General features: G+C 39.2%; 1 protein-coding gene and 1 pseudogene across 1 annotated transcript; both read left to right on the top strand.

The window, feature by feature from the left end:
- The first annotated feature begins 589 nt into the window (after positions 1-589).
- Positions 590-27563, top strand: htra3b (HtrA serine peptidase 3b). Its single transcript, XM_067579739.1, has 10 exons — positions 590-1520; positions 9900-9999; positions 11465-11597; positions 12643-12732; positions 23584-23778; positions 23980-24012; positions 24284-24398; positions 24477-24534; positions 25730-25825; positions 25938-27563. Exons 1-10 carry the CDS (start codon positions 1106-1108, stop codon positions 26104-26106), a joined length of 1404 nt encoding a protein of 467 aa, XP_067435840.1. The 5' UTR covers positions 590-1105; the 3' UTR covers positions 26107-27563.
- LOC137175268 (U6 spliceosomal RNA) lies at positions 13887-14002 on the top strand (annotated as a pseudogene).

Raw genomic sequence — 27563 nt, 5'->3', positions numbered from 1 at the left:
CTTCCCAAGTGCCCTGCCTCTCTCCTGCTAACATCAACAAACGATTGGCATATAGACTCAACAACACAACACAACAAAAACTGGCTGACTGGGAGTAAGTGATACTTTGCAGAAACACGGTGTAAAATGCAACATTATTGATATTTTTGTTATTATGAGAAGTGTAAGCGAGGAAAAAGACATCACCTGCAATAGTCTCAAGAAAGCGACAAGATGTTGACTGCAGCTCACTTAATGACCACTGGTGTCACTAGTGAGAGGAAATTTCTGATTCTTACAAATAGAACCTTTAAATGAACAAGATAGATGTTTGTTGTGTTTTTTTTGAGGAGAGCCAGGCTAACTGTTTTCCCCTGAGTATGGTCTTGATGCTAAATTAGGCTAACCATGTCCTAACTCCAGCCGCTAGCAGAAACATTGGATTGATATCCATATCCTCACATCATTCTCAGAAAAAGTATACATAGAAGAGAAGTCTCTGTAATTAAACTGTGGAAGGAGATTGATTGTTGATTGTCACAATTTGGGGATGCTTAAAACTGAAAGATACACATGGTGTAACATGAGACAATAAGACAACTGACATGACGGTGAATGTGACTTTAAAGTCCATCTGATGGTTATACACTGCAACAATGATGTTGCAGACATCTGATTCTGAGCTCTGTGGCCACGCCCACAGGAGCGCAGCTGCTCCTTACATCTTTCTCTCCCCGGCCGGCTTCACGGCTAGAAGCGCTCTCCCTGCCAGCAGAGTGGACGTCCCCTCAGCCCGGGCGAAGGACAAACAGAAACACTAAGACATCCAGTCTCACTCCAGTGGATAGTCTCAATTTGCAGCTGGATAGTGGTCGCGTCTGGACGCACAATTACGCGAGGATACAAGATAGTGGCAAGCTTCATTTTCCAAGTTCCAAGCTTAGGATTGCGTTATTTTTATGTATTTTGCAATATTAGCTAGACAACTGTCTGTCTGTCCTTCGTGTATGGAGATTTCCATCCGTAAAGTCTCGAGACAGTGATGAACAGTACGGGAATAAGATCTCCGCGTAAACTTCTCCTTACCTCTTTTTAGTTTTTCTGTTCAAATCCTCCGTTTAACAAAATGCAGCTCCTCCTCTACACAGCAGTGTTCCTTTACCTCAAGCAATCTGCCAGTGCTGAACCCAAAGCTAAGTGCCCAGCACGGTGCGATGTTAGTACCTGTCCGAGCCCCAGCTGCCCCAGCGGCTATGTGCCGGACCGCTGCAACTGCTGCCTGGTGTGCGCCCAGGGGGAAGGGGAGCCGTGCGGCCGCAAAGACGACCTGCCGTGCGGGGATGGACTGGAGTGCAAACACCCGGCGGGCAAGCGGCTTTCTAAGGGCTTCTGTCAGTGCAAGTTCAACCACGAAGTGTGCGGCAGCGACGGGAAGACGTACGGTAACGTGTGCCAGCTTAAGGCGACCAGCAGGAAGGCTCTGCAACAGGGACTGCCAGGCATCACCCAGATCCAGAAGGGACCATGTGAGACCAGCATAGGTACGATTTATGCATTGATGGTTCTTTTGGTAATCATGGTGGAGAAAGGTCTTGACAGGGCCGGCCTCCCTAATTTTCTTTTAGATTATTATAAGTGTCACTTAAAGATCATAGTGGCATTAGAAACGAGGTGCAGTGAGAAGTAACACAAACCAGTAAACAAGGTATTTAATCTGGTTAATTCCCCCCAAAAATCAAATAAATAGGCCCACTAAATCAATTATTATATATATAATATAATAAACTAATTATAATAAACTCTTACTTATAAAAATATTAATAGAGAATTTATGAAATGTTTACCCAAAAGAGATTTTTGTAGTGTAGTAGTCCAGAACAATAAGACTGAGGCAATATGGTTTTAAAAACTCAATAATTCATTCTCAATAGTTCATTCTCAGTGTACTATTTAAATCAATCAAATATTAAAGGAACATTTTTATCTGGGGTTTCCTGTCCTCCAGGATCCTAAGTTTATACCCATCATCTCTACCCATTTGCTTATGTGTTTTTGTTAATGTGTATCTGGGTTACAGTTACTGGGTTTGATTATGCCTTGGAGCTGATATGAATGACTCACTTTTTCAAAAAAAAAAAAAAAAAAATCAAGTTTGGACAAATGAGAACTAACAGCTAATGTTATTCATCCATATACAGTAATTTGAGTGCAACCAGTGTATACCCTACAACAACCAGCCTTACCTTTATCCACAATTTTTCCGTCTGTGTTGTCAAAACCAGAAAGCTTCCCAGATGGTTTGGTGTGTGATTAGTTGTTTAGCACAACACCTGTGGACTGTGAATATTGAATTCAAACAGATCATCAGAGATCAAATAATGAAATAATTAACGCTCAAGTGAATAAAAAGTGACAGCCCTACTGGTATGTATAATGTAGAGCTGATATATTGGTTGGTATTAGCTTATCACAGATATATTGGTACCAAAGTGTTTGTTGGCCATAAAGTAACAAGAAATGTCAGTAGAGAAATATCAATCATGCTTGAGGCCATTTAGAAACAGTGTCTCCATATATATGCTTTAGTTTGTCCACCAGAGAGCACTGACAAGTGTAGGTTGATTCTATACAATCGTCCCACTTACTACAGAATCGGTCACAATTTTTTAAGAACCAAATTTAAGGAGTCCTCATCAAAAAGCTTGTATGTTATGTGTTTGTTATAAAATCCAATAAGTGCCAAAATATCAGATTTTCTTGACTTTCAAATATTGAAATCAGCAGTGGTGGAAGAAGTATTCCAATTTTTACTTTACTTTTTACTTTACTTAAGTAGAAGTACCAATACAACAATTAAAAAATACTCCATTACAAGTAAAAGTCCTGCATGAAAAATCCTACTACAGTAAAAGTATGTTAGTATTATGAGCTTGATGTAGTTAAAGTATTGCAGTCAAAGTAATGGTTTTGTCTCTCTGACTGATATATTATTATATATGACATCATTAGATTATTAATACTGAAGCATGAGTGTGTACGCAGCATGTTACTGTTGTAGCTGCTGGAGGTGGAGCTAGTTTCAACTACTTTATATAAAGTTAGCTAGTTTAGTCCAGTGGTTCCCAACCTAGGGGTTCAAGAATGAACTTTGAACCTCAGTCCTCTTGGTGTAGCAGAAACGTGTTTCCCACAATATGGTGTTGACTCATCAGTTGTGTGCATTCTCCACCTCCACCACCCAACTCATTAAACTGCCTTGTGGCTTTCCTCTGTCTACATAGTAAAAAGAGCCAGATTAATAAGGCTTCACAGCACCAAGAAACACTGGTTAGAGGGCAGGTGCACTTTTAACAGCCTGTTATAACAGACATGAACCAGTTTTTTGGAACTTTGGTTTGTCAAATGATAATGTGCAAACACTCTACCAGCTGCTAACTCCTACCCTATTTGCTAGATTGTTAGCCTGCTAGCAGTGTGGCTCAAGGAATGGCAATAATTATTGTTTGGTCAGTCCACCACTTTGGTTCAGACTTACATCTCTACAATTATTGGATGGATTTCAATGAAATTTGGTTCAGACATTTGTGATTTCCAGAGGATGAATCCGTCTGACTTTAATGATCCCCTTACCTTTCCTCTTGTGCCACCATGAGCCTGACATTTTTGGTTTTAGGTGAAATATCTCAACAACTGTTGGATGGATTGTTATGAAATGTGGTTCAGACATTCAGGTTCCCCTCATGATGAATTCTAATAGTTTTGGTGATTCCTTGACTCTTCCTCTAGCGAAATCACTAGGTCGACATTTCAATTGTCCAATACTTTGTTTGATGACCAAATATCTGTAGGACTAATGCCTTTCCCATCAACTAGTGGTGTTGTAGGACTGACTGTTCAGCTTAGCCTAGTTTTAAGTCTTAAGACAGATATTTTTTGGTCTTAAACTATCATTTTAACTTGGCAGGATTGAACTTTATTTGGAGCGTTAAGGAAGGGGGAGTAATATAGGCTGCACATGACAAGGCATTAGTCAGGATTGCTAACTGTCACACATTTGACATGAGACACCCACTTTGAGTTCAAGTAAACTACCAGGAACGTGCACTTGCATGTATTTTTTTGGCCAACACAACCCCCAGCAAAGGTTGAACCAGGTTCAACTTTTTAGCAGGTGTCCTATGTTTTGCTGTCCCCAATACACTGCACTACTTTTGGACACACAGCTACTGTTCCAGTTTCCAGATAGGGGCACCAGATTAGAAAACACTCCAATGTGTCGTTCTGGAGTCACATGGTCAAACCACATATTTAATTTGGAGGACTTGTTTGGAAGAAGAGTGTGTGTGGTTGCTATTTTTATTAGTTTCTTCAACCGAGTTCAGTTGCAGAGAACCTTTACTTTCATTGGCACTTCATTGCTTTTCAGTCATGTTCAAGAACCCCCATAACCGGTCCTGCATCAGGTGTTATTTAGCAGCAGTCCGATGAATTTAACTCAACTCCAGCTGTGCTCAGTCTTAGCAAATCCCCAGCTAAAGTGAAAACATACACCATCAGAAAAGTTGGTGACCATGTCAATAACTGAGGTTTAATAAATCTTCAGAATAGATGCACACAGTATGTTGTGGAAGAATGCCAGCAGCTGTTGTTTTACAGTCTTTATCCTGTCCACACTGTTGAAAATGTTTCTCATTTCCTCTGTTACATTGATATACATTCTCCTGCCTGGAAGTTTATTAGACATTCATAACCAAATTGGAAGTAAAGTTACAGGCTGTTAAATAATTACCCTTCCTTCACTACACGCTGTTTAACTCTTTTCATCTGTCCCACATTCTCTCCATCTCTCTCTTACACACTCCTACTGTACCCGCCAGGACTTTCCTGTTGTAAACTGAAATTGTAAAAGTGGAGCATGACCACTGATTGAAGAAGTGTTTCATGCAGACTGCAGCCAAGCACATGACCACACTGTTCCAAACAAAGGCAGACCATTTTCAGTTTAGTCCACTAAGTTCATTTCATTTAAGTACACAATGAAAATCAACTTGCAGAGACTTTAATTTCACCAAGATAAGTGGTTAATCCACCACAGTGAACAGTTTGCTGCCTTTACTTTTGGTCAAAACTTTTCAAATTATCTGCTTTGGAAAATCTTCCTAGTTAGTGTGTTCAGTTGTAATCCACAATAGGAAATAGTCACATCTTGCAACTCTTGCAACATATCAAGGTGATTAAAAGTATTTCTTTATAACATTTAACAACCATGACTAAATAAGCAACAATCAAGGTTAAGGTTCAGAAATGTTTCATTTCATCAGTTGGTCATGTCATTTAATATGGCTAGTCAAAAGGTTTTTCCATTAACAAGGCAACATAAGACAGACAAACTGGGCCACTGCTGTTGCTGCTGGTAGATACCTAAAATAAATGACTTCCTCTGTGTATGAAGATTTTTCCTCAGAGAGCCACTGACCAGATGCCGGGTGTTTAAAACAGCACATGTGAAAGCTTTCATGAAGTGCATGGAGTTTGAATCACTGACATCAGTGATAGTCCAGACTAGAACTGAAATTTATATGAAAGTTTTTTGGTTCATTAATCAAAGATTAGTATGGAATTGTATTTTTGCCTCAATTCTGAGCATGAGATGGAAGTTTTATTGTGTAGAAAAAATCTAATCATGCAAAGATAAGAATTTCACTTGAGCAAACAAAAATACGTTTAATGCATAATAAATGTATTAGCATGCATGCCATAATAACCTCTCTAACTCAGCTTTACTCATTTGTCCTCTCCAAACTCCCTGCTCTGTGTGCTCTAAAACCCTTGGACACTTGCTAAACCTGACAGAGTTCTACAGTGTTCCACAATTTCAGCTATTTAAGACTTTTCATTTTTAATTTAATTTCTGATTGGCTGTTTCATCTCCCATCCAAATGCTAAAAAAAGTTTTTTTAAAAATCTGTTAAGACTCTTTGATTAGGCAAAAATGAATTAGGTAATTGTTCAGTTTGGGTCATTTCTTCAAACTCACTATAATCAGGGCAACACGGATGATTTACCTCAACAGATTTGGGACTTACAGGTCAGTCAACCATATATTTTTAGTTTACCACACCCTTTACAGATGTAATACTCCAGTGACATGGTGTGTGTGTGTGTGTGTGTGTGTGTGTGTGTGTGTGTGTGTGTGTGTGTGTGTACCCTTTAAACCCAGACAAAATAAAGGGTTTGTGATCAAAGGGAAATGTAAATAGTGTCTGCCACAACTCTGGCTGCAGGGACTTCCTGTTTCCTCAGTTGATATCCCTCATTGGGATGTGTGTGTGTGTGTCTGTGTGTGTGTTTCAGACGACTGTAACCCCCTGAGTGGGGACTGTGTTGATGATTGTAGCAGTCAGTAGAGCAGAAATCTGTTTCATTCATCAGACTGTTGATCAGTGTTGATTCTGACATGAGGATTTTCGGTCTAGAGCAAGATATCTCAACAGCCACTGACCAGACTGCCATTGAATGACCTATTGAGCTTTCCACTACCTCCACTATCTGACTCATTTTTTCACAAGAAATATCAGAATCTAATGGGAAGATTGCCATTAAATTTACTGAGTCCAATTATGCTCCTCACAGGGTGACCCCTTTCATTTTGGACACTCCATGAACTTTCTTCTAGTGCCACCATCAGGTCAAAATTTAAGCCTTTTAGGACTAGACAGGCTGTAACTTTGGAATATACTGACTCAATTTAGCTAACTGAGACTGCTGATGCATCATTTAAGCATCAGCTGAAATTTGGAATGCATTTTTCCACAGAATGAGTGTGGATTTTTGCCCCCATTTCTTACAGTGTAGTCTCATTCCAAGAGAATAATTTGGTACATGGTTTGGTCGTTATGGAGAATAGGAATTGTTACAGTGACTAAGAGCCATTTTCACACACATAATGGCACATCAATATTGTATTAAGACAGACTTTAAAAACCCAAACCTATCCTTTAAGACTGTTAAAGCTGCATTAATTAGCATTTGGCCAGGGGGCAGAAAAAACATCTAAAAGGAAGACACACAGCCACCATATTACTGGCCTATTTACACATCCAGGAGACACGAAGCAACATTATCACCCCGTTATAGTCATGTCTGTTGTTTGCCACTAGCCAGGTATCATAATTTATATTTATCAGTTTGTTATTTATTGGAATGGAAACGAGTGATGCCAGTTCAAATGCAGCTTTTACAGTCAGCTATCAGTGATACAGTTTGAATTTCTTGGTAAAGAGCCATTGATGATGTGGCACTAGTGTAAAGAGATAACACTCCTTTAGCAGTGTAGACCCACATATCACAGTAATGACAACACAATGATCCAACATACAGTACAGTTTCCATTTCTAAATATCTCTTAATGGTTATTCAATGACATTTGAAGGCCATGAAATAATAAATTTGACTTTGTAAAGTCTATTACGAAGTAATGTTGAGACTTAAACCCACTGGCTTCAGCTGCCTTTGGTTGGATGAAAAGCTCTTTCCAGTCTAAAATAACAAACCACATTTTCCTCAAAGGCTGACTTGGCTCAGCAGTGCAGCTGTAGAGACAACATGTAAGGCATTATTACTGGTTGAACAGTAAAGGCTGTTACTACAGGACCCTTGGATCTTAACTTGGTTTTCCAACTGTGCTGCCAAGTTTGTGCCATCAAGTGGGTTTGTTCATTTTTGTGTAGTTGACAGAGGGGACTGATTTGCAATGTCCTGAGTCTGATACACTGACTTTACATTGGACTTTGTTCACCACATATTTCAGAACTTGGATTGATGAGCTCAGAGGAAAAGGATTTAGGTGCTACACTTCTCATGAGAGGCTGTGGAACAGCTAAAGTGATGAAGACTTACAGTAATATACTATATATACTATATCCTGCCTGGTGGATGTTGCCAACATACTTTTTAAAAAGAGGTTTTGGTACTATTGGTCCAAATCTCACAATTATCAACAGCTCTATTCACTCTGGCACAGGACCTGAATATTCTGAACAGGGTTTTTTTCGTCAAGGCTTTTTCAGGCTAAAAACAGTCTGTTGTTTAAGGTACCAGTGAGACATGTACAAGATAATGTCTATGAGCAACATGCCCAATGGACTGGCACTGAAAGAAAGCACTGCATTTTTTCACACAGGGTTAAGAGTCCACACTTACACTATTGACTCTGAGGCTCTACTTTGGCCCATTCCATGATTCTTGTGCTGGGTTTCGCAAACACATCTATATACATGGCCAGCAAAAAGATTTGGCACATGCCTCTTGAAATTTGAAACATTCTGATCTGTGGCTGCAGGGCCAGCCAATGGCAGAGACACATAGGCGGCCACCTAGGGCACCAAATGAGTGGGAAGTGGGGTTATTTGGAAATATGTAGCCTACATGTTCTCACCTCCTAACGTTTTTTCTGTCATTTTATATTAACTTGCATGGATTTTCATCCGGTTTGATTTTCCAAAGCCTTACTATTCAGTCAGTTTTCATACACCAGCCACCAAACTTCATGTGCTACCTCAGGCAATGCCACCAAACACTCTTTGAATGGCACCTTAACCCCCACTTGCCTTTTTGTCTGGAGGACTGGGTGGACTTTGTCTGGGCTGGAGGTACCATTGTGGCAACTGATTTTAGTGTGAATTCATATCTGAAGTTCTTGGACTGGAGGTTGCTCTGATCTAAATCTTCTGGGGCTTCAATCTAAAATCTCGCCTAGGGCACCAACATAGTCAGAGCCAGCCCTGTGTGGCTGCACCCACTCTGCACAGCTCCTTGTCAGTGATTTGCTTGTTGGTCTGTGGGGCCCCCAGCCCAATAACTTCCCCTTCCATCTCCTTCCAAAACACTATCAGATAACCAGATAACCAATGTGTTTATGAGGATGAAAAGAAAAAAGCAAGTAGAAAACAGACCACATGGTGTACAGTGGCAACACACAGCCAACGAAGAATTGTCAAGCTCAGCTTCTCCTGCTTTCTTCTTCTGCAGCAGCCTTCCGTTGTGCTTGCTACAGATTTAGTCCACAGCGCCCACCATAATGTCAGACAACAACTGCAACTCCCATATGGACTAGAGCAAATTTAATTTTAACATTTAGTACTAACTAGTACCAAATAAAAAGTTACACTGAGGTTGATGGGAATGTCATTAGTTTCTCAGGTATTTGGTCATAAACCAAAAATTAAATTAAATTTTGAACTGATGATGGCGCTAGATGAAAGGTCAGAGGATCACAAAAGTTATTATTACTCATCCAGAGGGGGACATGAATGTGTGAACAAAATTTCATGTCAATCCATCCAGTGATTATCGAGACATTTCAGTCAAAACCACAAATGTCCACCTCATGGTGGCACTAGAGGAAAAGTCAAGGGGGTACATTTCATTGTCTGAGAACCATGAATGTCTGTATCTAATTTGCCATCTATTTTTAATGCTTTTTATTTATTTTATCACTTGATTACAGTTTTCATTTTCATTATAGGTTTGCCAATCATCATCTTTTTACTCAGTTTGTTAAACACTTGTTAAATATCTGTTTTCTGTTATTTGGAAAAATGCTGCAGAAATAAAGATAGAGGTTGAGGTTAACAAACTAATTAGTTGTGGTTTCTGAGAGGCTAGACCAACCTGTCATTGCACTGAACTGAAGACAGTTAAGGCTCCTCACATTCATTTTTTACATGTCTTATTAAAGTAAATGAATCATGACTTGCAGCCAGGGATTACTGTTTTTGACAGTTTAGAGTTGACAGTTCTGGCAAGCTAATGCATAGAAATTATTCTTATTCTTACATATCTGGTGGTGAATGTTGGTATTGCAATAAATTAAAGTGCTGACTGATGATTAAAATACATAATTCTTTTTGCCAGTATAGGTCCTTCAAATGCTGTCAGTCCTCGTTACAAGTTCAACTTCATAGCTGACGTGGTGGAGAAAATCGCTCCTGCTGTGGTCCACATCGAGCTCTTCCTCAGGTACTGAATGTGTGTGTGGGGCTTATCTTTGTGATGATCAATTTTCAGTTTTAACTCTTATACTGTGGACATTTCTTCATTGTGGGAACATTTTGGCCAGCCCTCTCTATTTAAAAGGACTATTTGAAGGTTAGACTTGGTTTTAAGGTTAAGGTTAGAATTAGGTTTAGGTTAGGGTTAGGGTTTGGGATAGGCATTTAGCTGTGATGGTAAAGGTTAGGTCTAGGGGGGCTAAGGAATGCAATATGTCAGTGCCCGTCCTCACAAGTATAGAAAGACAAACGTGTGTGCGTGTATCATGTGTGGAAAATGTGACTATAAAAAGTTAACATTTAGAAACAAAGAAAAAATCTTTACTTTTAGGGTTTCAAATGGATTTCACGAGTCCATTCATTTTATTTTAGCTTATAAAAGTGGTGCCTACTCTCATATATTGAGACTAAGGCCATGTCCGTACTAATACTGAAAATTTAGAAAACAGCATTGTCGTCTAACAATCTGCCAACAGTTCAGTATCTTCTTCTTCCTCTACTTTCAGTTGGCAACCATGAAATGGTACATTACTGCCGCTACAGTATCTGGTAATAGTGTTGGACAGATAGAGCACTAAGCCCTTGGTTTCGTTGGAATAAAACCCAAATGTATCACCTCCAGATGCCTCTGTGATCAATTATTTAGTGTTCAACTTGCCAAGCACTCAGTCCAAGTGTTGTCATTGACACATCTGTATCTGTCTGTTGCCAGATGTCTTTTTGATAAATACATATTTACTTGATCTCTTAGTATCTTACTACTTGGCCTCTTACTTACTTTTCACTGCTATAAAGAAGTACTTAACATGCCTGTTAAGGTTACCAATCATACATTAATGTTTTCAAAAAGCTCTGTCACTATCAGTCTAAACTACAACATGAGCAGCATTTTCAAATTCATCCCTTTTGGAGAACCTTTACAGAAAGCTCCCTTTTGGGACCCTTTTGTGGATGGAATACCAAAAAGTAAAGTTGAGGGTGCTTTTATAAATGTAAACACTTCAGTGTGGACAATCACCATGAAACAGTTGACAAGAGTTACCAGAGTTGTTTTATTTGGCAGATGCTAGTGAAATATACCATGGTTGTCAAGCTATTTCACAGAAACAGAGCAGTCAGCAACAGACCAGTGGTATTAGTTTGCCCGGGCCCTTCAACTGCTGTTCAATTAGGCATGAAACTTACTTGGACAGACCATGATTACCCTGAGATAGTGCAGCATTTAGTCATGATTACTAGAAATATGACTCAAGATAACAATTATTCTCTTTGAAAAACTGCCTTAAATCTGTAACTATTAGCTTCATTTGTTATCTCAAGCCTTGATCTTGAGATAATAGGCTTGACAAAATTATGAGCAATCATGGTTGTTCTGTGTCATCTAAGTCCAGCCAAATTTCTTGAATTTCTTGATGTTTTTGCTTACATCCCAGGCATCCTCTCTTTGGTCGGAACATCCCTCTGTCTAGTGGATCTGGGTTTGTGATGTCAGACAACGGACTGATTGTTACTAATGCCCATGTAGTCTCTAGCACTTCACCAGTGTCCGGTCAGCAGTACCTTAAGGTACAGAAATACACTTTCTCCACAATTTGTTTCATTTTTCTGACTTGACTTGCCTTGACTTGACTGTCAGCTCTGTAATTGAATTCATATGCTCATTAAAAATACTAATCCTGTAAATCCTCAAGCTGCATTGAGATTGGTTTGCTGATATTGGTCTTGTGTGAAAAATGAGATAAATTCTTTTAGTTATTCTGTGTAAATTTATGGGAATAGTTCAGAGAAATTTTCTTATTTTCTTTCTTCTCAAGAGAGATGAGAAGATCAGAATCTATCTCATATCTGTGTGTTAAGGTCAGAGCTGGAGTCAGGATATGTTTAGCCTAGCTTAGCATAACAACTGGAAGCAGGGGGAAACAGCTGGTCTGGCTCTGTCCAAAGCTAAAAAAATACCAACTTCTAACACCTGTAAAGCTCACCAATTAACACTTTGTATCATTGTAGAATGATATCCATCTTCTAATCTCACTCTGTGTAAAAGAAAGCAAATAAACTTATTTGCCAAAATGTTGAACTATTCTTTTAAGAATTGGATTGGATTCAGTCAGTGTTGTCCAACATTGATAGAATGGATATGATGCAGCTTGACTGAGAACATACAGTATTTATTGTAGAACTGTTTTTGAGATGACTTTAACCTGAACTGATTTTCATGACACTACATTCAGGTTCTTCACAAGTATTCAAGTTTGTAATTTTTATCATTGTTCTTGGTGGAGGATTTTAGAGTCAAAATATGTTTGCAATATTGTTTCATGGGTTTATCTAGCATAGCAAGAATAGGAATTGGATGTTAAATCCTTACTAAAAAAATATTGGTATTGCTCTTTAAAAATGTTGGCTGGCTTAACCACAACTTCACTTTATGCATGCCTTTCTCTCTGAGATAGGCATATAAGGCACTAAACCTAGTTGCAAAAAATATACTGAAAAAAAGTACTGGATACACTGTTCCTGATACAAAGCTAACTTCTATGGATCAAACAAAATGCTATGCTATGAAAATGTTAATTTTCTTGAAATCTCATTCTTCCATCCTTTCCTGAAGGTCCAGATGCATAATGGTGATGTATATGAAGCCAATATCAAAGACATTGATAAAAAGTCAGACATTGCTACTATCAAAATCAACCCTCAGGTGAGTCCACAGCACTATGTGATTCTCTAAACAAGCAAGACCAGTTTATATAGTTAGCCTTGTGTAAAACGTGTAGTCTTAGAGAGGACTGAATCAAATGATTTACTGTATCAGAGATTTTAAAGTTTTATGTCATGGTATAAAGTGAAATACCTCAACAAAAATGTTACTATCAATAACAGTACAAATTGACTACAGGCTGCTTGATTCATGTCTTAATCTGAAGGACTGAATTGAAATTATTTTGATTCTGCTGTCAAGAGAATGATGTAGTCCATTGTGGTCATGGTGAAACAAATCTTATACAAGCCATAGAACACAGGGACCTTCAATAAAACCCTTCAGTACATCTAGAAAGACATGTAGACAGCACAACCACTAAACTTATGTGTCTTCACCAAAAGTCAGGATATACTGTACATCTGAGCAAATTTAGTTTCTGGTTGCCCCCTATGAATGTTCTCCTATGTTGCTTTAAAGAAAAGTACTAGGTAAAGGAGTAAAAATTCCATCCCTCCACTCAAAGAAAACTTAAATTAGCAACATAAAGTAAATACACAGGACTTGAGGAACAGATTTTTGACCAAATGTCAAACTGTTTCATTTGTCCTCATGGCAGGCAGCTACAAGCCTCCAACCAGATGTGCATTAGATGAACATCTGGTGTACAACTGAAGTGAAGTAACTAGATGGGAAAACCACTCTCTAGACATTGTTAGGCCAGACTGTTGACTGTTGTTAACACTGTAGGTCTTTGTTGTAGCAGATTGAGACGCTCTCATGCTTGGGGGATGACTGCAGGCACAACACCTCATCACAGCCACAAAGATAAACACACCCTACTGTATATTGTTCCTATTGCTTTTCACACAGCACTTTTGTTTCCCTCAGACAGGACTCATTAACCTCTTTGATTCTGGTTTCCCCTTAAAACTGTCCACATTGAGACCATCAGTGTCATGGGTAATGGGATTTTGTACCACATTTAACATTAAGCTGTGTTGGAAATACCTGAAACATTAATGTGTCTTATCCCAGAGAACACCCAGATGTCTGCTAAAGTAACACATTCTTGGTTAGTCTTGGTCTTATGTTTAATGCAATTGTCACAATGTCTTGTGTACAATTTCCCCAAAATTCAGTAGTGATTTGGTGTTTTTAGAAACTGTCAGACTGTAAAATTTAAAGTCATAGATTAGAGTCACAGAGAAGATTAGCATGGCCTCTATAGCAGGATGAAATGCAAACTTGTTAAGCATTTCAACATTTTTACATGTATAAAAACAATATGTAAGAGATATGTATCAGATATGTATCTGTGACTCTATCTGAGCTGAAGAGGTCAACTAAAAATGTAGTTGTACAACACACTTTTTGGTTTGAATCAGTAAAATACATTACATAGTATAGCTACCTTACATTTGCTAACATTAGCTAACACAATGGTCATACTGCACCAAGTAAGACTGTAACTGCACAACCCCTGAGTTTTTTTTTTTTGATCAAAGTCTTTTTATTGCAAATTTTCACAATATACAAAGTACAAACAGTACACTGTATCCAGTCTAATCCCAAGTATCCATCAAGCCCACCTACCTAAACACCCACCCACCAGACCGGCACCACTAACTTAAAGTAAATCATTTACACCCTTGCCGAAGAGTAGAAACATACAAGGAAAAAAAAGGTAGACAGACAAACACACAGCAACAGAACGAGTCAGAAGTTTATTTATATTATGAGGTTATATTTTCTGCATCCATTTTATCTACAAATATCAGGAAAGGCTGCCAAATTGTATAAAATCTCAGAACAGACCCTTGGAGAGAGTATCTTATCTTCTCTAGCTTGAGATATTGCATAACCTCTTCAATCTAATGAGAATGCATAAGGGGGAGAGGGTCTTTCCGCCTGAACAGTATAAGTCACCAGGCTAACAAAGTGTAAAAGGCCAGCATGTTGCACTTATAATTACTTAGATGCACACTCTGTGGTGCAACACCAAATAAAGCAATAAAAGGGGATGGATCCATTGGTTCCTCTAACATTTCAGAGAAAGTATCGAAGATAGGCTGCCAGAAAAGATGTAATCTTGGACACGTCCAGAACATATGTAGTAGACTTGCAAGATCTTGTTTACATCTATCACACGTAGGGTCTAGCTCTGGACAGCCTAGCCTTCTACCAATGAAGTCGTGAACTATCTTGAATTGTACAACAGCATGCCGTTGACAAATGGATGTTGAGTAAATCCTTTGGACAATTTTCTGCCAAGCTGCATTTGGAATTAATTCATTTAAGTCTTCTTCCGTTTGTTTTTGAGATGATCCAAAGTTGTCAAATTATGTAGATTAAGAAGGTTACTGACCCACCTATAACCTGTTTTAAGTCTGTTGTGAACTTGAAAATAGAATCTAACAGAGATGTGGGGGGATATAAAGGGAAGCAATCGGAGTGTGAAGCTATAAAGTTCTGCAATTGTAGATATCTATAAAAATGAGACCTGGGGATATCAAATTTGTTTACCAGTTGCTCAAAAGATGCAAAATAATTATCTACATAGAGGTCCTGCAATGATTTGATCCCACTCTTAAGCCAGATGCCAAAGGCTCTGTCTAATATTGAAGGGGTAAACATGGATTTTAATTATTGGAGCAGAAGGGGAGAGACTATGGAGAGCAAATGTCCTCCTAAATTGGTTCCAAATTCTCACTGACTGTGCAACAAAAGGGTTAATGGTATAATGATATATGGGCTTTACCAGTGGGAGTTCAGAGCATAATACAGCTGGTAAGGAGGTGGACCAACAGGATGTATTCTCTAGGATTAGCCATTTAAGGGTATCAGAGTTGTCTGTGTCACTCATCCAGTATGTCCATGCCCTGATGTTGGCTGCCCAATAATGATATAAAAAATTGGGGAGTGCCATACCACCCTAGGTTTTTGTTGTTCCTAATAAAGCTTATCTTATATATATATCAGTGGCGGCTAGTGACTCAAAAATTTGGGGAGGACAGGAGGAAAACCACTTTTGATTTTAAAAGGGGTCAAACTAACGGAGATGTTCTTGGCAGTTATGTTGAATGGCATTAGCTCACTTTTTTGAAGGTTTGTTCAATAGCTGGATATTTTGCTGAATTTCTTTAATATGTCTAGTACTGCAAGGAGGCTTGACAGGATCTGACAGGTGCAATAGCAGATCATCTGCATAAAGTGACACTGTACAGTCCTGACCTACTCAGTAAATTCCTTTAATCTTAAAATCTTGCTGTATAGCTAGTGCTAACGGTTCAATAGCAACGGAGAACAGGAGTGGAGGCATTGGACATCCTTGTCTACTACCTCCCTGTAGATTGAAGTAAGTGAAGAGGTTATTGTTGGTATACACTGCAGTGATTGGGGAGGAATAGAGAATATTAATCCAGGATAAAAACTTTTGACAGTGTGAAAAAGGTAATCCCACTCCACCTGATCAAAAGCTTTCTTAGCATCAAGTGATAATAGAATCTGGAGAGGGATTGTAATGAATATTTACAAGGCGTCTAATGTTAAAGAATTAATACAGGTTCTACATAAAGCCTGTTTGGTCTGTTGAAATGATTGAAGGAAGTGATACTTCAAGATGTTGAGCCAAAAGTGTTGCACAAAGCTTTATGTCTGTGTTCAGGAGACAAATCGGGCGGTATGAGCTACAATGAGGGGGATTTTTGTCTTTTTTTAAGATAAGCTAAATGGTAACCTCCCGCATGGTTGGGGGAGGAGGGGGGGGGCGGTAGTTTTTTGGGAAATGATTCCTTGAAAACAGAGAGAAGGGGCAAGTGTTTCTGAGAATGTTTTTAAGAATTCAGACAGATAGCTATCAGGCCCTGGAGATTTGCCGCTTTGCATACTCCTTATCACCTCTACAACATCTGCAATGGAAATATCATCCTCTAGCTTGGCAGCCAGCTCCAGATCTACTCTGGAGATGTCAAGATTGTGAAAAAATGTATCTAAGGCAGATTCATCATCTGTTGGCCCTGAAGTGTAAAGGCAGGAATAGTAGCGATGAAAGCATGAATTTCTTTTCAGATGGTCGGTATGTTTTAGACCTTGTTCATCAATAATTTCAGGTATGCACTGGTTGGCGGTCCTCTGACATAATTGATGTGCTAAAATTTTCCCAGGTTTCTCCTCGTGTTCATTGGAACCATGCCTAGACTTTAAAGACAGTTGAGGATGACATTCCCAGAGTCTGATTATAGGCGAGGAAAAATTTTATTTCAAGATTTAATGAAATTTCTTCTGAAAACAAACAAAACCACACATTACGAGTTGGTAGTTGGGAGCAAATTAGTGTTCAGTAGGTTGGCTCTCCTGATGAAAATGATGAAAGGGTAGTGGGAGGTGTCATGATATTCCTCAGAACCATATATGAATAAAGTATCAGTTCATAGAGTAGGATTATCTATGACCAGTTATCAAACCTTCCACATAGTGGCATCCTCATGAGGGAGAAAGAGTTGGGTTCAAGATAACAGTGTGTCAAAATATTAGCACCACTTTGCAGTCTCTGCTACTGGAATAATGTTCTCCACATAAGCCATACAGCCCCTGAGTTTTGAGTTGTGTACGGGTTTTATTGCTTATTAATTCAGCTTTTCCTTTTCAAAGAAGAATAATGTTTTAATTATTCATTAAAAAGTTACACAATCTTGTTTTAAAGCTACCATGAGAAGTTTATGGCCACCAGCAATTCTGATGAGCAAGATTCTACCAGCAGGGCCACAAAGACCCATGTGAACATTGCAGAGGGCAGGAACAGTAGGCCATGTAATATTACAGCACAAGGCATTAATAAAAGAGGAGAAGAAGAAGACTGCAAGAACCATTAAAAACAAAGGCAATCCAAATGTTTTATGAGGTAGGAAATGCAATCAACATGGCTGTTAAGCCTTGAGGATACACATAATGCATTTTGGTGGGAAACTTTTGGATGTAAACAAAATAGTATTTGTTTATGATGCAGACTCCACAGGATAGCTGTTATGCATCAGCCTCATGGTCTCCATTAGCACTCCTTGTTCCAGTAAACCTCCAGCAAGGTAATGAGTCTTTGGATGAGCATTTCATCAAGGTCAGCAGACTAAACTTGTGTGTTTACAATATGTGTCAGTGGTGTTAATTGGGTTGGGTGATGGGCCACAGTCAGAATCCAAACCTCCCCTGGGATGACACCAAATACTTCCCGCTTGGGTGTACAGCTCATCCAGGGTTCATACCACCTCAGAGATTATAGGGGATTTTCTTAATGTGTTGCTCTTACGTAAATTCCCAGCTGAAGTTGTAAATGCACTGCACTTACAAATGGACTGCACTTATATAGCACCTTTTTAGTCTTCCTACCACTCAAAGCGCTTTACACTGCATGCCCACATTCACTCATTCACATACATATTCATACACTGATGACAGGGACTACCATACAAGGTGCCAACCTGCTCATCAGGAGGGGAACGTAATTTATTCACACACACACAATTTGGGGTTCAGTATCCAAGGACACTTCATCAAACTGCAGATCCTCCGATTAGTGGATGACCTGCTCTACCTCCTTAGCCACAGCTGCCCCTAAGTTGTAACAGTTTTCTGGCTAATATTGGACACAGTTGTTAAACCATGTATATTGTGCACATGTTATCTATTTACTGGATTTTTCAGTAATATTTTTGAAAATTAAGTCTTCATCGAGGCCCTTAATATCAGAGACAGAGGTTTGCATCCTGCATGTGGTTAGTATTACCCTACAAAAATATGTTTGTCAAGGTAACAGGAAAGATAATAATTTTGGTTACATACTGCAAAAGTATCCAACCATCCAGGGTGGATCCAGGTACACCAGGGACATTTTTGCACATTGAGCGGTGCTCCTTTGAGCTGACACACTTGAGAAAAATTAAGAAGCACCTGAGCAACTTAATCCTGGGTAAAGAAGCAGCCCTGTTCACTATGCAGGGTGTGACCCTGGAACATACACCTTGCAAAAATAAAGTTTGCCTTAGAGACCTTGGATGAAGTCTTTGCAAAGACAAAGTTGCAAGTACACCTAACCACTGTGTGATGTGGCAAATGGACCATTAAAAAACAAGGTCCTGTGGTCCAGATTGGGCATTCAGACCTGTTCAGCAACAAGGATCCAAGAGGCAGATCGAATAATGACCCTTAGCCCATGGATAATTTGAGGACTGTGCTCAGACTGTGCTGTCTTGAGACCTTCACATTCATGCAGATGTATTCTGAGTCTAACCACCTGTACATTCCATTCCCCTGCAAACACCATATGTCTGTGGTCATTGTGATGTGTGGGCTGTTCTGCCCACAATTTAACAAGGCCCCAGTCCGCAGAGCCTTGACCATATGAATGACTTGGGTACTTGTGTGCCAGCTGTTGTGCCATGGTGGTTGGGTTGCTGTTCTCTGAAAGATGCAGCATACCAGCTGTGTTGAAGCTTGCAGAACTCTACAATGTGCCAGCTATACATCAGTTGCTCACCAGTTGATCCTCCCCTTCCACCTGGTTATACTCCAAGCTAGAAGGTGTACCTGCTTGGACTGGTATTCAAGTCAATATTCGATGGCCATCTCTTGAGCCACTTGGCCTTCAACCCGGGGACCAGTGCAACCGATGAACACAGCCTGAAAACAGGCTGACATACTAGGGGATACTCAAGTGCTAGCCGTCACATCTCCACCCTTACATCGTTGGATGCATGACCCCCTGCCCAAGATGTGGATTCAGAGAGTCTAGCCCTGTCAGAGTCCCAGGCCACTGTGCCAGCCTTGGTGGGTCAGGGTTTATCCGAGTTCTTCCTGGGGAACCTTTTTAAAAGAAATGATAGGATTCCCCTTGTGGGGATGCAAGCATTGACCCTCCCAAGGATTCCGTCACCATTAAGAAATTTGCAGCTGACCCAACAACTAAGGGTGCATTTCCATTGCCCCACACAGTCATTAGGACCTATCTCATGGTGACTGACACTGGCATGGATGTTGCACAGGCGTTGAGGTTTGGGTTTCTTAAAAATCTGCCTCTTCCTCAAATGTTAATTGAAGACGTCATTACATTGATAAAAACAATCTGGGCAGTATTGCGTGTGTTTTTTGTTTGTGTGTTTGTTTTGTGTTTTACAAAATGTATTTGCTATTGCAAATTAGTAGCAAATAAACACAATTTTCAGGAGACAGATTGTTTTTGGCATCAGGGATTCTACTGCTATTTTGTATTTTCCCATAATTTTTCCATCACTCCAAGTGAAAGCTCATGTTGATCAGCATACATACCGACAATATAAAGCAGGGAAATTTGATAGCTGCGTATGTGTTAGCATGCTTTGATGTTTTTCTGCGACAAAAAGCCCCCAAAATAATAAATGAAGCTTAGAATATGTCCACATATATACAATGGTATCCCATATATATATTCTCTATTATATTGTTGTTCCAACAGGGCTGAACCAAGACCCAAGCCATATTTTTATGTCTGTTACATTCCATCAGATGGAAATATTCTAGATGCCTATTACACATATTTCACCAAAATTCAGCTAGAGAGCCTAATTTGGTATCTTTGGAGACTTGGGGATTTTCACCAGCAATTAAATACATTTCTGTGGATTTGAACATTACTTGGCCACATAACATGTTTGTAAAGAAAAGCCACCAGTCATTCAGTGCAAAAATATCAGCATCTGCTTTCAAAAACTAATATCAGTTGAACTCAGGTTCCAGCATGACTGAAGGTTGACGTCGCTACATTAGAGGGAGAGATGGACCAGGACCAAGATAGGGAGGAGTGAGAGAACGACAAACGCAATCCAAAACACTCCACCTTAAAGAAATCCTAAACAGAGCAGTTTTAGCTCATTCCTTCTCTCTCTCTGTCATACCATCTGTCTGCTGAGCATGTGTTTCCACTCAGCTCCATTCTTTTCCTCCCTTTCTCTTCACCTCCTCAACCCTTCTCTTTTTCCTCATATCACCTCCCTTTTTCTTTGTGGAGACCCTCTCACGTGTCTCTTCACGACTTACTTTTTTGCATCTATTGTATATGGATTTATTATATATACAGTAGATGACATTTTTGATCTTGTCTTTTGTGTCCTTTTAATGACTTTCTCTGTGTGTTTTACAGCTGTTTTCATCATCATGATCAGGCCGTAATTACTGGTTTTTCCATACTTTTTGGAACCTGTGAAAATGTGGAACAGTCATCAAGATTACAGTTTCCTGCAGAGAGTTGTATACTTAACAGTTTTATACCAAAAACACATCAGACCTTGTTGTAAATGCACAACGTAATTTGGGTGGGAAAGCAACACAAGCACAGCTGTGAAAGTGGTTGGATTAGAAAGAATACAGCAATTGAAATATAAACTTTTCACCTGGGTCATATTTTTGTTGTTTTGCTCTGTATACCTATAGGTTAGTATAACATTATACTGCTCACCAGCATTATTGTAGAGAAGTGCTCCTCTGGAAACAGTCCAAGCTTAGCAAAGCAATTAAAAGCATATGTAGGTGAACATTAAAAGTTATTACCTCAATAATCTCTTATGACAGTGCCACCTCTGGGTTCAACTAGGCACACACAGCTGTTTTATTTAATTTTTGTTGCTCTGGCTGTTGGTTCTATATGAGATCTTGGAATACAGAAACATTGCAAAAAATATATCACATGGGGCAAGAAATATGAGTAATCAGATGTCCATACAGGTTGTAAACAAGCCAACAGATTATCCAGATTATCTTTTTCTTTACATTTTTTGAAGTTGGATTGTATGAGGTACATATCCATAGTCAGTGTTGAGATTATTGTTACCTGCAGTAGATGGTGGTTACTCTAAGTGCAATACAAGTTTTGTGAGTAAAAAGCAAATAAGAGTAATTTAGTCCAAGTTGTAAGTATTTTCAGTAAAATGAGTCTTGAAAAAGGGAGCATCGTCTTATAATCAGGGTTGTCTTATATTTGGGCCAATACAGTATATAGCGCCAAATTACAACAGACATTATCTCAGGGCACTTTTCACATAGAGCAGGTCTGGACCGTACTCTTTAATTTACAGAGACCCAAAATTCCTCCATGAGCAAGCACTTGGTGACAGTGGCAAGGAAAAACTCCCCTTAAACGGGAAGAAGCTTGAGTAGAGCTGGGCTGTAGTTGGGCGGCCATCTGCCCTGTCCAGTTGGGTTGAGAGAGAAAGAAGGAGGGAGAGAGGGGAGAGAGAGACACAGAGAAGCACAGCAACAACAATAATGTCAACAAAATCTACTGACTATGGATCAATACCTCATACAACCCCACTTCAAAAAATCTGAACTATCCCTTTAACCAAAACTACAATCTCTTAAACTCACCAAGGATGCCAGCGTCCTTGGCCAACATTCCTGTCTTTCAGAGGCTGTAGTGGGCTCAGTTTTAAGATGGATTATTCTGGTATCATATAAAACTAGAGGACCTAAGGCATTCATTGGTACCATGTCATGATAGCTTGCCAGGAAGGGGGATAAATAATGCTCCAAAGTTAGGCTAAATTTTGGCGAGGGAAAAACTAGTGCGGCCATTTTCCTTTGACCTCTGACAAGAATTAAAAAATGCATTCTAGGGTTCCTCTAGGGTGTCCTCTTTGCAGACATGCCACCTTATGCTAAATCCATGCAGTTTTGTGCAAAAATCATGCAGTTTTTGGCATTCAGTATAAATATGTTATTTTCGCCTATTCTAAAAATGGTGTATCTGAATATTTCTGCATACTGGGGTCCCTGAACAGTCTTGGAATTGCATAAATTTGGTATGACCTGAAAGCTGAGACTCTTGTGGATTCCTAGAGCCCCATTGTATTCATGTGTGATGATGTTAGTCCCCAAAGTAGCCATTTCATTGTAGTGAGACTATTTTTTGAAACTTGACCTCACTGTATAAAATGACCTATTGTGACCTCTAGGATAATCACAGCCTCATGAAACTTAACAACCACAAACTAGAAGCTGAGGGCATTCAGAGGATGTATGACTTTCATATTGACAATAAGGGAGTTTCTGAGCAATTGCCAGAACAGAAGTGCTTGCCATCCAATCGCCAAAAAATGCAATTCGTACAGAAATCTCCGAATGTCAAAAGTTTTTGACACCAAATCACAGCGTTCATTTTTCTGTAGTGTTCCTTAAGATCTTTGTGTCTCAATGTGGTATTTTGGAGGGATTTTTGACCATTTTTATTGATTCTTGAGTTGTCAAAAATGGTTACATTTTTACCAAATCTTGACAACAAATGGTATCAACCAAAAATTGCTGCAACAACGTATGAAACATACGTTGATCATGGCAATGGCCATTATATACTTCCATCATAATTTTCTAAGCTCTTATACACTCTAAACTTTCACAATTTGAATAGGTGCCTAACCAAAACACATTTTTGATTGATTGATGATTTATGACTAGAAAAACTTGACACATAGTGCTTAACTGCATCTCAAATTAATCATCAGGTTCCCAGTTTTCAGATGATGTATACCACTCCTGTGTGGCATATACTGTTGACCTGCTAGTTCTCCCTAAAGATTCCCTGCCCCCCCCTAAAAAAGACAAAAATGAGTCTGTGGTAGGAGGGGGTGAGTGGGAAAGGTTAAGACCCTAGTTGAAAAATACTGGAGCACAAACACTTGGATGGAAAATGTGTGTCAGCCAAGAGGTTGTATAAGCAGTAAATCCAATAGCATGTGAATACTACATTATCTACCATCCTTGGCACATTAGGTGGCTACAGCATTATCTTAATGTGGCCCTCTTTGTCTGTTCCCTGCCTCTTCCCAGACAAAGCTGCCTATATTGTTTCTGGGTCACAGTGCAGACCTGAGGCCTGGGGAGTTTGTGGTTGCCATTGGCAGTCCCTTTGCCCTCCAGAACACCGTCACCACTGGCATTGTCAGTACCGCACAAAGAGACGGCAAGGAGCTGGGCCTCAGGGACTCTGACATGGACTACATTCAGACGGACGCTATTATCAATGTGAGAATGAAGCGAGTGCTCTTAGTCAAAATTACTGTTAAGCACTGATTAAAAAGAGTGTTAGACCAGATTGGTCATCTAACCAATCTGGTCTATTACTCTTTTTAATCATTTGGCACAAAAAAAGTCATATTGCATTGTTGTGTTATTCTGTACACCTCACTTTAAATTATTTTCTGTTTTCTGGGTTTTCCTTAACAGTATGGGAATTCAGGAGGGCCTCTTGTCAATTTGGTAAGCTTTTGATTTCCTACTTATTGGCTGTCATGACAACTGTAACATACCGTTCTAGGCTTCAGTATTGTTAGTTAACTTTCCAATATAATCATCTAGGGAGTAAAATTTGCCTTAAAATTGTATTGATTTAAAGGTACGATTCTTGAACTCCTTATTCTTAGACACTTTCTCATTACTCTAAGAATCTTTCCTGCGGTTGTACTCTCTGCCTTGAGGAAAGTAGTCATCTCAACAGTTAAAATGTATGTTGTCCTGCTGTGTCTTTGAGGATGGTGAGGTGATCGGCATCAACACCCTGAAGGTTGCAGCAGGAATCTCATTTGCGATTCCCTCAGACAGAATCACTCGTTTCCTCAATGAGTCGCTTGACAAGCACAGCAAAGGTGAGTCTCACAGTGAATCAAGGAATCATCTGAGAATATCCTGCTTAACATTCAGTGACTAACTGGAGTCTCTTTCAGATGTGAGGTCAATAAAGAAACGTTTCATTGGAATAAGGATGCTGACCATTACACCATCGTAAGTCAGACCTGATGATAATTACTGTGTTGAAATAAATAAAATAAATACTGTGGTGAATATGGCAAACAGAGAGGAGAGAGAACAGTGATGGCATCTTATGTATGATTTAAATACTTATCTATTTACAAAATTGTTCATCTGGGCTAATACTCACCTGATGGCCTTTTCAAAACATGTTACATACTACAACCAGCAGGTTACATCACAGTAATAGCTGCAACTCTCTTATTAAAAGCTCTTGAAAGTAGCAAAGGTGTTCCACCTGGGTCCTCTTTTATTCACATTATACCGTATAGAAATATCATAAATAATATCTCCTTCTCTCAGTATTGTAATGTACAGTCATGGAGATCATCTTATATGTCACCAAAGTATTTCACATCTCATTCTTATCACAAACTTCATGCTTGTTGTTGCATTTTATATAAATAACCCAAATTTATGTGATGCAAATATCTAGTTATTTATTGCACTGCAAACACTAAACCTCTCTCACAACTTCAACTTTCTTTTAACAGTGTCTGAAAAACTATGATATGAAAAACTATGATTTAATGCTTGTCTTAAATGGTGATGAAACTAAAGTTTTGTTATTCGCACAAAGTGTAAATAAGGGCTGCTTCTCCATCTTAGCTAAAAAGACACTGTGCTTTATATACTGCAGCCAGGTGGTCCTGGCTAACCTCCCGTAGACAACTTCACTGCCACTTTATCTCTGTGAACTTATTCAGCACTTATTTAGCACTTGGACAGAACAGCTAATCTGTTTATAAGGCACACACTCCCCTACTTAAACCTGGCACAGAGCCCTTTATAATGAGCCAAATACAACTCAGATGCCCTTCCCAGTCCCACACAGTCTAAAGTCTAAAACTAAACCAATTTAGACGCATTAGCTAACAAAATAAACCCCAAATGAACACAAGCAAAGTATGCAGGCCTTACCTGAAATATAGTGAGCTCAACTCACTTTCTACAAACATTCCATTCAATTAGGCAGTCGGGTGGTCACCAACCATGCACTGAGCCCAGAACTGGTTCCAGTTCATTAAGGTCAACAAATAGTCGCTGACAGAATCTAAACCAAAATAATTCAGGGATGAGGGTTATTATTAATTTCATTTGTTCATTCATTTGTTTAGATTATATACTTTCTTTGAGAAAATGTCATGTATGTTTGTGTGTTTTCTAGGTTAATTGAAGAACTAAAACAGCAGAACCCAGACTTCCCTGATGTCACTAGTGGAATCTATGTCCATGAGGTTGTTCCTCACTCACCTGCACAGAAGTAGGTTTAATTTATTACTGATTCATTATATTATTTGTTACTCATTTCTTAAGTAAAATTAATGAATGCTTTACCTATAACAGTCTTTCTTTATCCCTCTCCCTGTCTCCAGAGGTGGTATCAGAGATGGTGACATTATAGTGAAACTGAACGGCAAACCTCTGATGACTACGGCTGACCTGCAGGGGGCACTGCAGGAGGAAACGGCCCTGCTGCTGGAGGTCAGGAGGGACAACGATGACCTGCTCTTTAACATCGAACCTGACGTGATCATGCAGTAGACATTGGAAGCACAGATCTCATGAAGAGTTAGATCAACAGCTAAGGCTCTATTTTTGTGAAAGAACATGTTGGGTGGTGAAAGCTCTGCACCAGTGAAGTGGTATTTTTGTCAAGCACTGACAACTTCTTTGGAACCTGGCCGCTAACTCAACTGTACCAAAATGGAAGGAGACCTGTATGAGTAACGACAATAAGGTGCAATGCTGTCTTGGCATCAAGGATTTATAGTTGTGCCTCCTGCCTGCTCAGGAACATTGGAACAGGTGCTCCCATGTACACCCCACAGAATCCCTGACCTTTTATGTATGTTAACTACTACTATGTTAATTACTTGATTGTTTCACTTTGATGTTACATTTTCAGCAAGTAGACACACTCACATGCACATCAAAATTATGATGATAACTGAAAGCAGTAATGGCTTTAACGCAGCGTCGTATGGTGCACATCATATAAAATATAATATAAAAGCAGAGTTGAAGAATGTACAAATAAATACATTTGTTGTTAAATGTAAGACAAATGTGGTGATAGAATACAGACAACTGAACTGATTAATTTGTTCATAAGCAAAGAGTTATTCTCAATAAATTCTCTCATTACTTGCTGCTGCCTTGTGGCTGTTGAAACTAAATGGTGAGCCAGCAGGCGGACCTGTGACAACATCAGCCACATCATAAATGTGCAGAGGGAAATCTAAAAACTGTGATGACAGTCAGCGGGTGGGGATTATGAATGACACAATAGCCCTGTTTCTACTGCAGGAACTTAATAAGCAACCAACTACTGTATGTAGCTACTAGCCAAGTTTCCATCCAAATATAGCCCAAATTTTAACCACGTTTCCAAAAAATCAGCAAAAGAAAACGCAAATGAATGCATGTTTCCATCCACCACTGTTGTGTGAATATTAGGAGGAAACAGATGGCTGCAGTAATTTTCCAGTCAGTGTCATTAAACTACTGCAGAAGAAGAGGACACAACGAGATGATGTCATTAAAAGAGTGGCAGTCAAAGCTCAAACAATGGAAAACCATGTGGAAAACTAGATGGAAATATGACATTTCTGTTTGTTTCATGTATTCATTTGAGGAACATTACAGTCTCCTCATCGTTCCACACAGATCTGATGTTTTCGTCTCTTCAGTGGAAGCTTGAGTGATATTTAAGTTATCATTTATTCACAAAAACCCTGTTTCAACCTGATGTTCCAGGTACTTTGGAACCAGACAAACTAATCTCAGGAACTAAATTTGTGACTAAAAGTCCCTGTTGTGCAGTCCTGTTCGCATTTCCACAGCATCTAAGGGACCAGGCAGATCATGCAAATTAGACCCATGAGGAATTAAAAAACTTACAGCAGTGCTTTAAATATAGCATTCACACAAAAAACAACACAGATTTGTCATGTTCTTTGCATGAGTTGGATGTAATGAATGAATGAAAAGGAAACTGA

The sequence above is a fragment of the Thunnus thynnus genome, chromosome 22 (assembly GCF_963924715.1).
Source record: "Thunnus thynnus chromosome 22, fThuThy2.1, whole genome shotgun sequence".
NCBI classification, from domain to species: Eukaryota; Metazoa; Chordata; class Actinopteri; order Scombriformes; family Scombridae; genus Thunnus; species Thunnus thynnus.
The sequence above is the reverse complement of the archived record's forward strand: the minus strand, read 5'-3'. Positions and strand labels throughout refer to the sequence as shown.